This window comes from Ylistrum balloti, unplaced genomic scaffold (genome assembly GCF_031769215.1).
Source record: "Ylistrum balloti isolate Yb309-2 unplaced genomic scaffold, AGI_CSIRO_Ybal_v1 Utg369898, whole genome shotgun sequence".
NCBI classification, from domain to species: Eukaryota; Metazoa; Mollusca; class Bivalvia; order Pectinida; family Pectinidae; genus Ylistrum; species Ylistrum balloti.
Window position 1 is genome coordinate 1,352,874 of NW_026782027.1, and position 15,775 is coordinate 1,368,648.

The 15,775-nt window shown below is 35.3% G+C and overlaps 1 protein-coding gene across 1 annotated transcript; it reads left to right on the top strand.

The window, feature by feature from the left end:
* The first annotated feature begins 12,865 nt into the window (after window positions 1-12,865).
* Window positions 12,866-14,563, top strand: LOC132546601 (5-hydroxytryptamine receptor-like). Its single transcript, XM_060210325.1, has one exon. It carries the CDS (start codon window positions 12,951-12,953, stop codon window positions 14,304-14,306), a length of 1,356 nt encoding a protein of 451 aa, XP_060066308.1. The 5' UTR covers window positions 12,866-12,950; the 3' UTR covers window positions 14,307-14,563.
* Window positions 14,564-15,775: the final 1,212 nt, after the last annotated feature.

The following is a 15,775-nucleotide window of genomic DNA, read 5'->3' on the forward strand; positions in this document are numbered from 1 at the left end:
ACATGTATTGTAGGCGTTACACAATACATTGTTTACCTATCTGGAGTTTACTGTATATTAGTATTGAAAGATGCTAATTTCTTGTGTCTTATGGAAACCTTTGACATTCATGCTGTGAACCCTATTGAAAATCTTCATTCTTCGAGGTCTGCTATAACCTTAACGCAACGTTTCAATTTACATACAGTAAGTGCATGTCTCTGGTGTTCTTTAGAAATAGTTCTTTATTGAAAATTGTTAAATTTCAATGAAAAGTGTTTAAATTTATTGAAAATTGTGTTATATTGTTTTAACATTATGACTACTGCGTCTCCCCTCAGGATTTTAATATCTATTTCTGACAATTCTGATTTACCATTCTGGCCCCTGTTTTGCACCATTGTCGAGTCCTAGAGGAGTAAAACGAATGCATTATGCTGTTTCATTCATTCTTTCGTTAAATTTTCTACAGAGATACATTTTTGTATAATCTCTCTATGTAGTGGATGGTTTGACTTTGTCGTGGCACCTGTTCCGATTCAGATTGTTATATTGGTTTTCACTGTGGTGTAATACACTTGGTAGCGTAATCCTGTCATGGACTTACTGAAGGTCGACGTAGCTTTGAAAAGACAATTTTCTGAGATTTTGCTCTTTTTGTTTGATTTTTATTGCTGACAACTTTTACGAATTTCTATAATACTAGATATCTAGAAGATGATTTGAAATTTAGAATGTGCTGTTAACAAATCCTTTCAAAGACATTATTACATGGTATATTTATGTTTTCTTATTTTTGTCGTCACCCTAATAGACTAATACATCTTGTAATGGTGTGGTTGCTGTTTGACAGTGAAACTTCCATATTGGGGACTGTCAATTAAGTGTAAGATAAACTTACTTCATTTTTTAATGTTCATACGTGTTTTACATCACAAAAATTGATCTTAAAATGGAAATAAAATTATCGGATCTCATTTTGACGCCATGCTTTTGTTTATAACGTAAGCGATGTGGGTCCTGATTTTTATTTCAGTGTATTATCTACAAACGTCGATTAGTCTTGTTTCTCGTTTGAAGCGACCGTGCTGAGAATATAATAAATAAGATAAATAAAGATGATACAAGATATAATTGTACATTTTATCAAAAACTGACAACGAGATATTATTGAATTGCTAATGGCGTCACAGCATTTAAGTATACATTGGTCTTAATTGCGGATACAAGAGCTTTTTATATCTATAGCACAGGCTTGGACCAAAATATGAAATATACTTAATCGTAAAAATTTATAAGTTCTGACTACGTTTCAGCAATGTTACATCAATTGTTTAATGATGATTTTGCAAATTGCACATTTTAATAGTTCCTTTCAACAAATATCTATAGCTAGAACTAACAGAGCCAGAAAGGAATTGAATTAAACCGCATCATACAGATGTTTCGTCCATCTAGGACTCGTCAGTAGCTATACCAGAAATACAAAAATTGTTTGATTTTAGTAAACATGCCGAAGAATATATTTGAGCTGCCTAATCGATTAATTTGATTACTGTTCAAATTTGCCTTTCTCCTCGTATTTTGAACAACTTTAGATTTATCAATATTTACATTTAAACTAATGCATTATGGTTATGGTAAGTAGGAACAATGACTTGTCATGATTAAAATACTTTCCGAAAATAACGAATACTTTTCCTTCACTTGTCATTTTTTACAACAGTCTAGAAAATGATTCAATTGTCAGTGAGACATGATAAGGGGGGAATCTACGCTATATTTTCTTAATTTACATAAATATATGTATTTATGCCCCCGAATCGAAAGATTGGGGGCATATTGTTTTTTTGTGCTGTCTGTTTGTTGTCAACTTTAATGTTGTCCACTACTATTGCACCGTTATAGGTTTGGTCTGATTTTTGGCACGAATGTTCTTTACGTGTGACAAGACATCTCCGATGGTACCAAAAGTTTTGATCGTGACTTTTGACCTATATTTTAAAACATACGTTAAAAATTATTACTACAATGAAGACAAAAGAGTTTCCAAAATGTGCACGCAATTAGCACATGCCTTACAAAGTACGGTTTTAATATCCTACTTCAGAATTTTGTTGCAACCGGTGGAATAGTGTTTCATAAACACATCTTGCTTGATGCTGTGTTGCAAAATTCCACTATCAAACTTACACGCACGAACTTTCCATTTTTTTTCAGTGCAGTAGTGGTCAGAAAGTTAAAAAGAAGACGAAAAAGAAAAAAAAAATGGTTTCGCTTTTTAAGGGCTGTTGTGTATAACTTTTTCCTTTTGATGTAGATCCTGTCCATATGACGTGAATTGCCTTGATCATTTGTCTTTGATATTGGTGGACTGGGTAGAGTACTAACATTGTTTGCAATTGTGCAATGACATTTTCCGTGCCCATTGTCTTCGCAAATAACTGAATCTGTTCGTGAACTGACCTTTTTGTAAGTGAAAAATGTCTACTGCTTCTTGACGTAGCTTTTTTGTTGAAGTTACCACTGTCTCCTGAACTAACCTTTCTTTTGTGGTAACCACTGTCTCGTGGACTTAGTCTTTCTTTTGGGATAAGCGTTGTCTCGTGGACCTAGTCTTTCTTTTGGGATAAGCGCTGTCTCTTGGACTCACTTTTCTTTTGAGGTTACCACTCTCTCGTGGACTTAGCTTTTCTTTTTCGATTAGCACTGTATCGTGGACTTATTCTTTCTTTTGGGATTAGCACTGTTTACTTTTGGACGTAATTTTTATGATACATATTAAGAAGTTCGTTTCATTTATCTAATGTTAATTAATATATTTTCATATTTTAAATATTCAAAAGTTGTCTGATTTTTTTACATTTGTATTTCTCATCACAATGCTAACGATCCACCAAAGGCACGACACCATAGATGAAACTGTTGATAAAAATACATCTATATTAAACCAGAACTTTGAGATCTTCACATCAAAACTTGTGAACACAATATGTTATCGAGGTGATGATATCCAGAACTACTTACCTTTACTGGGGGTCCCTGAATAAACGCTTGAAAGATGTAGTTCAGTGATACAGTCAAATATGACCTACATAAGTCCATCACTTCCAATAGGCTGTAGGTTGAAGGTTGCTTGTTCATTAATCAGTAAATGACAGAATTTCATAGCAAAAAGTTCTTTTGTGTGCTCCTCAGTTTATGCCAACTGTATAGCTACAGGAAAAGACCCGTTGTGATATAATCTTCAGGAAAATCTCTTTAAATCAATAGGAATTTAGAAATTTCACAGTAATTTAACATTTATAATCTCTACAAGCACATTGTATACTTAGGTAAATTGTCTTTCCTTTGTTCGGTAATATCTAGGGATTCGAGCGATATGAGATCATTATATCGGTAGTTGTACGGTGACAATAGACCTTTGCGTGAGGTATTAAGTATAAATCACAATGAAGCATGCTTTAATCAGGTATAATAACTTGATTCATTGATATGCATCTCTGGATACATATATTGTTTATTTAAGAAAATTCAGATGTTTTCCTGTCTCAAAGGATCAACGATATGTTGTCTCTTCTTTGTTGTCGTCATGGTGTGTTCTTGGTTTCGATTTTTTGCCTCCCAATAGTTACAAGTTTTGTCGTCTTTCAGGTTCCGATATCTTGCTGTCTTATTTGTTTCCGTGTTTTTCTGTCTCATTGGATCTAATACCAATGGTCTAATATTTTGTCGTCTCTTCGGCTCTGGTTTTTGCATTATTTGTTTCATTCCCAAAATGTTAAAGATGGGTCATCAAGATGTTTCCATCAAAATGATTTATATCGTATTTGTGAGGAGGATAGTTGGAGTGTAGTATAAGAAGCATGAATGCCGTGAACAGTGCTGGAACCATTGTTAAACCCAGAACACAGTCACCGAGTGGAAAACATTTGTTGTCAGCGTGAACTGCGTCAAACACGTGCTTTGTAGATCTGTTATCAGCAGGTGTCTGAGTCTGTGTGTTCGTACTTCTCCACCAGACTCTATAACTTTCTATATATTTGGGTTGATATAAACCACGATCACCATTTGAAACGGATTTCTATCTTCTATAAGCCGCGACTACCATTATCAGACTGCATTCAGCCGAGGAGAAGTATGATCCATGCTAAATAACTCTTTATTGGTGCTCTACAATACGGTATCATGTCGTGTATTGCAGAAGATGCTGTTTGATTTTTTCAAACAATTTTCTAACCTTGAACAGAAACATGAACAAATTGTAGTCTGACTACACAGTATGTGTTTGGTGAATTTAATTCAGCTACTATGTTAATGAGAAGGTGTAATGCAGATCATTAGTAATTGACGTTCCTATAATGACTGAAGTGTAAAATCCAATCATTAGCTGGTAGAATACTTAATGTCTGGAACTGATGGGTTCACGTTGGTATATTTGGCTATCTAACTATTACTCCACAGTGAGAGGGATGCCATTTTACTAAGTAGCAGCTAGAAAGCACGTAATGTACAAGTGATTATTGTATTTGACGTAAGTATGACATTAAGTTTTTTATAATGTATTTAAGCATTGTTTTAGTTATATACATAATGATAACACTGACTGCAGACACATTACATCAGGTTACAAAATCGAAATCTTTGCTGGATCTGAGTAGATACCAAACAGAGGGGCAGACGTCTCCTAAACCCTTTGACAATAGATGTTATTATTCGAGATTAAATGTAGCTAGCACCCCTAGAGCAAATATTCCTTATGATGGAAAAACGAAAAATGATAAAATCGACAAAGCAGATATGAGAAATCGCCAAACATGTAATGGAAGTTAGCGAGTGAATATTAAAACATACTGGACAATTGTGAGCAAATATCGGATGCCCTTATATACAGGCATTCAGCGGATTGAAATACCAATAAAATAGAATAAATGCATAAGACAGATAGATAGATAGAGAGAGAGAGAGAGAGAGAGAGACAGAGAGACAGAGAGAGGTGACCAGGTATTAGAAAGGAACACCAAATGAATGTGAATTCTAAAGTATTGGAAATTAGTAATTATGCACTAGGAAAATACAATATATTAGGATCTAAGGAATATTTTCTTTTCGTGAACAAATATTGATACTCAATTAACCAATTAGTGAATATCAGACACCAGAGAACAAGTATTCAATGGTTTAGAAAGAATCACCAATTAATGAAAATCGATAAGCAAGTACTTGAAATCAATGAGCAAATATTGAAAATAATGGATTGACAATAAAAGAATTTAAAGTGAAAGAAATAGGTCAGTAACCAGGTATTTGATATTGATGTGAAATATTTGGAAGCGATTAGAAAGTATTCAAATGTAATAAGCATGTAATGGAAAATAGGTAGCAGGTACCATAATCAAAAAGCAATTATGAGAAAACCGTGAATTCTTTATTCCGCTGAAAATAAAAATAACAAAGCGTCTGTGAAAGAGTAATGAAAATCTGTGAAAAATTAATGCAAAAATGTGAACAAGTAATGAAAACCTGTGAACAAGTAATGAAAATCTGTGAACAAGTAATGAAAACCTGTGAAAAATTAATGCAAAAATGTGAACAAGCAATGAAAACCTGTAAACAAGTAATGAAAATCTGTGAACAAGCAATGAAAATCTGTGAACAAGTAATGGAAATCTGAGGAAAAGAATGTAAAATTGTAAACATTTAATGAAAATGACCATAAGATAACAGGGTTGTATAATGCATATGGTAGACAAGCGGTTGTATGGTGGCGTCAAGTAGTGCATGTTGACTTACGTTGAATGAAGGTTGACAGATAATGTAGGATGGTGTTTGAAAGGTTGTGTTCTGTGGTTTGTTATGCCAAAATAGGCTTTAAAGTTTTGGTGACCGCGAAGGTAACTGTCGTAAACGAATGTACCCAGCCATCTTTAAACAATGTACGCTGTGTGACCTTCCGCCATAAAAAAGATAATCATCGGGTGATCTGATTAGCGCCGTCGTATCACCACACCTTAATTGAATGTAGGTAAGTTGTCCGAAGCATCGAAAAATACCAGACGACCAACATCACAGCTCTTAAACATATTCCGCGTTTTATTGTTTTTAGATGGTATTTTATGTATAAATGCTAGCAATTATGATAACGCGTAATTGGATGAAAGTTTTAATAAAAATGAGGCCCCTTCCACACTGGAGACATAAAAGAATAAATACGGGTAAGAGTACATGTGATGTTCGTGGAGGAGATTGGACAAAATCGGAACGTCGAGTGTGATTACATCTTGCGGACATTTGGAACATGTTTAATACGTGTTTACGAGCGGAACCCTGGTTGTATTAGTGCTATCCTATTCAGTCGAGTTTAAGCGTTGTAATTCGCTGGTAATTATCTCAACAGAGAGGTGGGGCCATTATGAACCCTCAACATGCATCGGTACTTTGAAACATAAAAAGTCAGCAATGTTCATTCATGAGATTAATAGTACAAAAAGGGGAAGGTATAAATCTTTACGTGACAATTTTAACGTGAAGGCGATTTGTTATAGCAATAGTTGCTGCACACGTGGATTGGGATGGAGGGAATTGAGAGTTGATCTCCGTAACATCAAGTGGAGATCCGAGTGGTGCGCGGTTCGATGTTTCCTAACCTTGAGAGTTTGCGCTTTTTAGGAAACTGAGAAACATACCGTTCTTGAATGTCATGGTTGTAAGACATAAGTTGCCCTGGATGATATGCGTCGGGCCCCCGTATACTGTTCGGTGAGGTTTCTACCAGTTTCTACAAGGAGACAACCCCTCCAAATGGTACTGACTGTTCGCGGGATCCACAACTTTCACCTAAGTTAGGAACAACAACAGCATCAACAACAAAAACAGGGTTTTGTTTAGTTTTTTTGTTTTTGTTTTGTTTTTCTTTTCTTTTCTTTTTTTTTGTGCCGATGGAATGTATATCAAACGACATGGATGAACATGATTTATTTGAAGTTATTTCTGTTTCTTTTCCCGGTAACGTGGAGCCGCGAGCATGTCTACATGTATATAATTGCCAATAACATTGAAAAAAATAGTTTGATAAAGTACACTTTCATTATTCGGTAAGAATTAGGAAAATTACAAAATCGGTCTAGTACCTACTAATGTGACTACATTATTTAATTGAAAAAGAGTAATTTTACAACAGATACAAATGTAAACAGAATGTTGATGTAACGAAGAGAAAATCAACTTAATTAACTCCGTACCTGTCGGCTAACCACAACACAAGCAATCTACTTCCCTTCCTGGCACGCTTCGTATCAGAGATGTTGAGTCATTCCAGCATTTTTTGAAGGCGGGGGTGCGGTGGTGCCCCAAGGGACTCGCTACGTCACAAGGTCACATGACACGATGTGAGTGACGCCTTACTTAAAAATTAACACGTGAACACATGTATGCTGATACACGTCCATGTACATAACGTGTACGATGTGTGGCAGGACACTTACCAGTATTGGTGTTCTTTTTGAAAGAATCGAATAATATAGGCTTACATGTGGTATATCTTTTGATGTTTACATGATATGGCCGACTCAGATACCGTACAAATATCACTTACGATATTAGATAATGCTACTTGTACCAATCCAATCCTAACACTGACTTTCGCTCTCAGTTGTTAAAATGAATTCAACATTCAACATGTTGGCACTCTCCGCATTGTTGTTCAAGACAGCGCATTTGCGATAAATAATTTCAAGAATTCGTTCTTCTGAAATAATCAGATGTATGTAAAGTCAAAGTTAGCACACAACCCTCCACCACCACCCCATCTTTCTAATTTCAGATTGTGACATTTCTTTTGATCACATTATGCTCTCTTCAGTCCTCTCCTATGTTTCAAAATTCGCTATGATGTAACGTCACAGACGAGTCCTAAAAGGACAAAACAGACTTATAATGTATCCTTACTGACGAGTCCGAGAAGGACGAGTCACCTGTATGATGTAGCATCACCGACGTGTCCTAGAAGGACGATACAGCTGTATGATGTCATTTACTTCATTGTTTGGCTCTAGTGTACGTAATTCTCAATTTCTCGCCTGTTTCACTCTTTCAAATATGAAAAAATAGAAAGTAGGAAGATTTTAAAATCGCACAAACTTCATAACATCTGTTTTGAAATGCGAATGAATAAACCCGAATATCACATAACAAACATATAAGAGTTGTATTTATGAAAATATAATATTTTCACAAGGACATGAGGAGAACGTAAAATTATCGATGATTTAGATGAATGTATTACTCTAACCTGTAACCCGTGTGATCGGAGGCTACTAAATATATCGCATACGGTGTAAACGACCAAAGCAAAACAGGAAACTCATGGGAGGTACTTAGCTCATTGTTAGCACATTTGTAGTGTGTAGAGAAGATAGGAGTGTTTGGTACACCGCCTCCAGCTTTGTGTCTTATAGATATAGGTGCAGTCAACAAAGAAATCAGATCATTATCGCTTCAATACCATAAAAAGAAAAGGACATATCCTTCATCATCCTGTTTAAGTAAAATAATCATCTTTGAATACTTATAATCATATGAAACAGCATAATATTTTAGATATAGGTGCATCCAACAAAGAATACAGATCAATATCGCTTTAGTACCATAAAACGAAAATGGCATATCCTGCATCATCATGTTTAAGTAAAATAATAGAAAATCGTCTTTGAGTACTTTTATAGTTATCTGAAACAACATAATATTATTAACAAGCATCAATCTGTATTGATAGCTAATTATTCCACTTGGAACCAACTCTTCTCTATTTATCGTACCGCACTGCTTTGATCAGTATAAATAGCTTAAATTTGTTTTCTGTGACATCAGCAAGGCATTTGATCATGTGATCTTGCATGGCATGATTGGTTGTTTAGGGGAAACTACTATTTCGGTTAAGTTTTTAATACGGTAGGGGAAAAAAAAAAAAAAGAGTACAATATTTATGCCTGTATCTGCGGGGATATCCCAGGGCTCGGTCTCAGGTCCACGGTTTTTCCTCTACATAAATGATGATAAAAGTTGTTTCTAATGATATAAAGTTATTTGCTGATGACAACTCATTGTACCCTGAATGTGTCATTTTGTATATATATATATAGATTTGCTGAAAAGTATCACTCTTATCATCCAGACATATATATTTTATAACGAGCCGATTACTTTGACCCGCACCCATAAGAAACTTTGCCTTATATTCAATGACGATGGTAGGTTGAATGATCACCATGACATTTTTCGTAGGAATAAGTATACTAAGTATAATGAAACATCAACAAGATAGACGCGCAGATACTATATATACCTTTTATATAAGACCCTTAGTTGAATATGCTGAAGTGGTCTGGGAAAATCGGCTACAAAACCTACCAATTTTTTTTTAATCTGTTCAACTTGATGCCACCTGCATAACAATAGGATTGCATAGATGTATGTCACACCATATTTTGTACTAAGAATTAGGATGGGTGATTTTAGAATGAAGAAGAATTGTTACTTTTTATAATGTTTAGAATTCAATAGAATGAATCTCCTGATTATATGAAGGATGTTGTCGAGCCATATTTTTATGATCTAATCGCCGCTCGCTTAGATCAGTTACTCATTTTATCCTCCTTTATGCTGAATTATTTCATTAGTTTCTTCTCGTCCGTGATCAATAAACTCAAATACCGTTGCTTCTAATCTCCAAAATGTTAATTTTATCAATGCGCCACTTTGAAAAATTTAAAAAACAAACTTTGTTTACAAACAATTAGGAAATCGAGAAATCAACATCAGTCTCTGTTATCAAAGGAATAACGATGTCAATCTCAATATTGACCTCCACAAAGATTACCCACATGTTCTTGCAAAAATAGTTTTAAAATTACATCACCACTTCTTCTTTGTATGCAGTAGATATAGTGATCTCCAAATGATACTTCGCCAACATAACACATATGAAACTCACGACCACCTACTATTAAATATTCTTCTCTAAGTTGATAATATATATATTATTACTGCACTATCTCACTACATTTTTTGCTAAAATAGGTTAAGCTATCATAATATTTAACAACGTAGATAAATGAATGACATGACTACTATGATATAGAAATAATATGCATGTGTGTAATTAATGTACATGTAAGTATCCTTGTGTAAGTGTGTGCATGTGTGTGTAAGTGTGTGTATTTGTATAGTGTGTGCATGTGTAAACTGCTTACTATGACAGTCTACATTTTATATATATAACACGTACAGTACAGTGTATAATTTCTCACTTGGAAGTGGTGACAGTTTTCAAAATACAATTAATCACAAAGTCACGAGTCTATCACGTCACATGACTTGATATCTATGAAGTAGAATTTTCCTGTTGCCCAGACGCTTTGTCGTTATGCAAATAAAATATTTTGAAAGCAAGATTAATATGAAATTTAAGAAAAGGACACTGATATTTGTACAGCAACCTATCATTAATGCATAATTGGGTTAAAATTAAATTTTGTAATACGATTTTATTAATTTTAGACTCTTTAGTTTGTTTTGGACCAGTCTGGTTGTGTTTCCTGTTTTAAATTCGAGTTGTGATTTGGGATATATGCGTATTTACTGTATGGTGGCATTTATTAATCTTTGAAACAAACAATTCCTTAAGCTTTGCAACGAACAATGGTACAAATTCATAAGATGGAAAAGACATCAACTAATTTCTTTTGATAAACCGAGCTCAATAATATATCTGTATATAATAGTGATTATAAATGGATTTTTCTTGTTTGTTTTTTATTACGATTATCATTTTTACTTACGATTGTAACAAATCAGCTTTTTGTTCAAACTGATTTTTTTCAGACCGAAAAGAATGTTCTCTTGATGAATAAAGAAACTTCTACGTTATATCATTTCTAAATCGGGTTATGGAAATTTTAAAACTGCTTCGAGTGATTCACCTCAGTTTAGTAAGAATTTAATAATATAATTGTTAATTTAAGCAATGAAACTGAAGCATATAGTTTGGTTAAAAGTACGTTTCGTAATTATACCAAAACGCAATAAATGCACTGTTCACTTCTACGTAAAACAAGCTAATATATAATAAGGCAGAGTCTGACATGCTTCTTTTTATACCTAGAATACGCCTACAAAAATTCCATGCGTGTACTTTTATTGTGTATAGGAATATTGGAAATACAATAAACCCTCACAAGTACACGTTTACGTTGCAGCAATGGGCGTGGTCACGCAATTGCTACTTATAGCAATGCGCACATGGTGCCGCCAGGTTGTCATAAGAGCGTGTCTCCAGGGTATGTTTATTACTGTCAATCACTAGAACGTTTACCGTGGAAGACAAATAGACTATATTCTCTCTAAAGGACACCGATCCTTGTCTATAACATGGTTCAATAACGGTACAAAGTGACTAACACTGATGAATGGTTTTAATACTTGGAAAATTGGTACCATATAAAATGCTTCGTACAGGGGTTTGTATACCTTAGAGATGATTAATGTTATTTCAGTTTACAGATATTTCTATTGTTATACAACAGTTTGTGTAATGGCAGTGTATTGATGTTAGCTAATAACCATAAACGACAACCGCTGTACTATCACTAATAGCATGACTACTTAACAGGTGTCACACGGCACGATGTCTATTTTGTAGCTGCTAGACGGTAATTGTGTTTTTGATAGATATACATAAAATACATTATTTTTGTTTCACTTTAAGAAAGAACAAATAACACGATATTACATTGCACAAATTGAATCCGGATTGAATTAGGTATTTCAAGTTTACTCATATATGTAATCAATTATCGGAAAATTATTATTACATTTCGAAGAGAATTGATCTTGATATTTCAGGTGTTAATGTATGACAACACAATCAAATAATGTTCCTTTTCTCATTTCAGATAATTTCTTCATAGCATGTCCGTGACTGTAGAGGTGGTTCGGCTTGGGAACTTTGGGAGACGAACAAGGTCCCCTTGGGACAGATTCACGTAATGAGTATAATGAATCCGGGTTATGATTCGATACATGGTCAATACCTGACATGAATATCAGCTTAAGGTGTCAAGCTATCATCTGTGGAGGCAATCCACAGAGGACCAGTTTTCAGCCGGGAGCCTTCATATGTACAGTCAAGGATTTTAGTTACATATACTTATTATACACCTAGTATTTCTCTGGGGATCCTGTGGTTAAATATTTACATTATCATCGCATTGAATAATAGTTCTTCTAGCTGATGTCGGATTAAGAAAAAAAAACTAGCTGACCTCTTCACGGATCAATAATTATTGTGGATTCGCATGGATATGTTTACACGTGTTGTTTGTGTTTGTGCTGGGATTTGTTACTAGAAATGCCATGTCGAGTTCTTTAGTCAGCCCATAGAAAGAAAACAGCAGGAAACAATTCAATAAAAACAACGGAACTTAAATATCGGCCTTCAAAGGGACACAAGAAGTCATTACCATCAAAGGTTGTAATGGGGATCATTCGGCTTGTGCTCAGCTCGTGCTAGGAACACAACGAGAACGAGTTTGTTAAATACACAATTAAGAAAGCGAAACAGTTTTATTTTCAGGAAAAACGAAGATTGATTCGTAGCCAATCGATACCTATTGAGAACACATAATTTTATTTGGGAAAAGTTATTGTGCACTTTGGCAAATCTCATGTGAAATTTATCGAAATCAATCCGAGGAGTGATGTGTTTGGGGTGTGATATCATTCCTCTGCATGAGCTAAAAGCGAGCTCATGTGAGCAGATTATAGTTGCTGGCACCACAAAAAATCTTTAGAAACTGATTTATTCCCATATTACTACCGTAAAACATTGACGAACATTCCTCTTTAAGTCAACCAATTTGCAGGTGTAGTAGAAATTTGGATATAAGAACATTGAACCACTCGCAAATATAAGCATGTTTATCATGGGATCCATGCAAGAGAATGACGTGAACGCTTCTGTACTTGGACTTGTCAACAGCGACACTTACTCCAGTGTCACTTTGTCGACGTTTCCTGGTCAGAACGAGACCACAACGACGGCAGTGTTCAACGCCACAACGTACGACGGCGCCAACGGTACGGAAGGATTCCAGGGCTTCGGCCCTCAAATAAGGAGTCTACAGCACCTGATAACAACCTCTATTGTTCTTGGGCTTATGATTTTAGCCACCATTATCGGTAACGTCTTTGTGATAGCAGCTATTATTCTGGAGAAAAACCTACATAACGTGGCCAACTATCTGATCCTGTCGCTCGCCGTGGCTGACCTCATGGTCGCTACCCTCGTCATGCCTATCAGTGTGGTGAACGAAGTCAGTACCGTGTGGTTCCTCAGACCTGAGATTTGTGATATGTGGATTTCGTTTGATGTTCTTTGTTGCACTGCTTCCATTCTTCATCTTGTGGCCATCTCGTTGGATCGTTACTGGGCTGTCACAAACATCGACTATGTAAGAAACAGGAGCGCAAAGCGCATACTCTCCATGATTGCGCTGTCATGGATGGTGGGCATGTGTATCTCGATTCCACCATTGTTTGGGTGGAAGGAACCGGCAAACAGTCCCGTTCTAACGGGCACGTGCCTCATAAGTCAGGATATCGGCTATACTGTCTTCTCCACGTTCGGTGCCTTCTATGTTCCAACTCTCATCATGATGATAATTTATGCTAAAATATTCCAAGTCGCCCGAAGACGTATTCGCAAGAAGAATTTTAATAAAAAAAGTTTGAATAAAGCTGAGGCGAAAATCAAGGCGGAACACTCTTCTAAGAGCAAACTGCTCTTCAACTCGCCCAAACTCAATGGTCACAATAGCAATGAGAATACGGAGATAACTGTGGCCGAAACATCTTGCAATGGAATGGAGAATTACAATGATAAGAATGAAAACTCTAAAGTTAACACGAATGGATTCGATGACGCAAAAACGGCAATGCTTCCTAAAACAGTAAACAAAGAGAAAGACAAACCAAAGAGGCAGAAAGAAAAGTTGGAAATGAAAAGAGAACGAAAAGCAGCAAGAACTCTAGGCATCATTACGGGAGCATTCATTATTTGCTGGTTGCCATTTTTCATCATCGCACTCACTGCTCCGCTGGTCGGCAAGGCCGCTGAGAATATTCCCGCAGACCTAATGAGTTGTGTACTTTGGCTGGGTTATGCTAACAGTTTGCTGAATCCGATTCTTTATACAATATTCAGCCCAGAATTTCGAAACGCCTTCCAGAAAATTTTGTTTGGAAAATACTCCCGAAAGTATCGAAGATGAAATTCAGAAACAGAATTATCCCATTCGTAAGTGCTGTTTTAGGGAATGAAGTGACAAGCAGATTAGACAATTTTGTCTTCAATCATATTCTTGTGGATTTAAGTTCTTGTCGGATTATGCAGAATATCGGAACACTGGTGTACTTTTCCGGTTATATAATTATTGGTTCAAAGAGCATGTGATATGAGCAATGAGATAGTGTATGACAGACGGTCTGGACATGTTAATATAAAGACATGACGGTCATAAAAACTGAAGACAATGGTAAGATCAATATATATATATATATATATATATACATATATATACATATATATACATGTATATGTGTGTAACATGCAATAGTTCATGTATCACAGAGGAATTCCCACCCTTGCAAATTGAATTGTGGTTTAATGTCTATGGTTATCTCCCTTGTTAACGTCGTGTTATAAATACATCTGTGTTGCTGTATACATCGCCTTAATAAGTTCGAAATGTTACCGGCGTCTACCACAGACACCCGTAGATAAACGTGTTTGTCGTGAATATACTAAACTTTAAGACAATGACATTCATGTTAGATAAATGATTTAAATCATTGTAATATGATATCGGGTTACGTAAATCACTTTTCGATTATGTCAGTTGAAACCTACCAGTCCGGATTAGATTTTAAAGTCCTGAATGTTCCTATTTAGTACCTACAAAATTGTAAACTTAAACGATTTTGTCACTCGATAAGTCAACATCGTTGTCTGAGACGATCAGACAGCCTTAGTCATAATTTCATTATGAAATGTTGGTTATATGACCTAGTTTTGTCATTGGTTCATATTTCGCACATCTTCTTGTTTGTTCTTTCTGGAATAATAGGTTTACTTGAGCCAGGTTACAGGGTCCAAACGTCGGTCCTTTAAAATATTAAAAGAACGGCGTAGTTCCAGTAAGTTTTTGAAAAAAGTGAAATCTTGTGTTTTGACACATGACCATACTTTTTTTTAGTTTTGACCTTTTTTCGTAGTTATATGATATCCTATATATGTAATTGGCTTTTTTTGAAAGGTTGACGTAGATTTATGTCAACCTTCGTACAAAATGATGATTATTTTGCTATATCACTGGTATCCAATAAAACACTCGTGGAGTTGTGACGTCATTCCTCAATTGTTACGTTCGATTCAATTTATTGGTTTGCTCATTATGCAGTTTTGTTTGTTTTAAATACCAGCGTAACAAGTACGTTTCATGACAACTTGCATCTACTCAGAAAATGTCTTCCAATTTGACTCAGTTTGGAAAACTATCACATCCTTTTTTTCGCCCTTACTACTCGCAAGGTGGAGCTTGTCATACATTAATTTACTTTTTGTACAAATATCGTTTTTGTTATTGATACAGTTTTTGTCAATTAAACCTGATGCAAATGATGTGCCCCTATCACGTGACACTCCGTTGACGTAATACTTGGTAGGTAGTATACTGTCGCC

Bases quoted from the DNA above. Each gene is read 5' to 3' on its own strand.
- LOC132546601 (XM_060210325.1), top strand. From the start codon at position 12,951: ATGTTTATCATGGGATCCATGCAAGAGAATGACGTGAACGCTTCTGTA.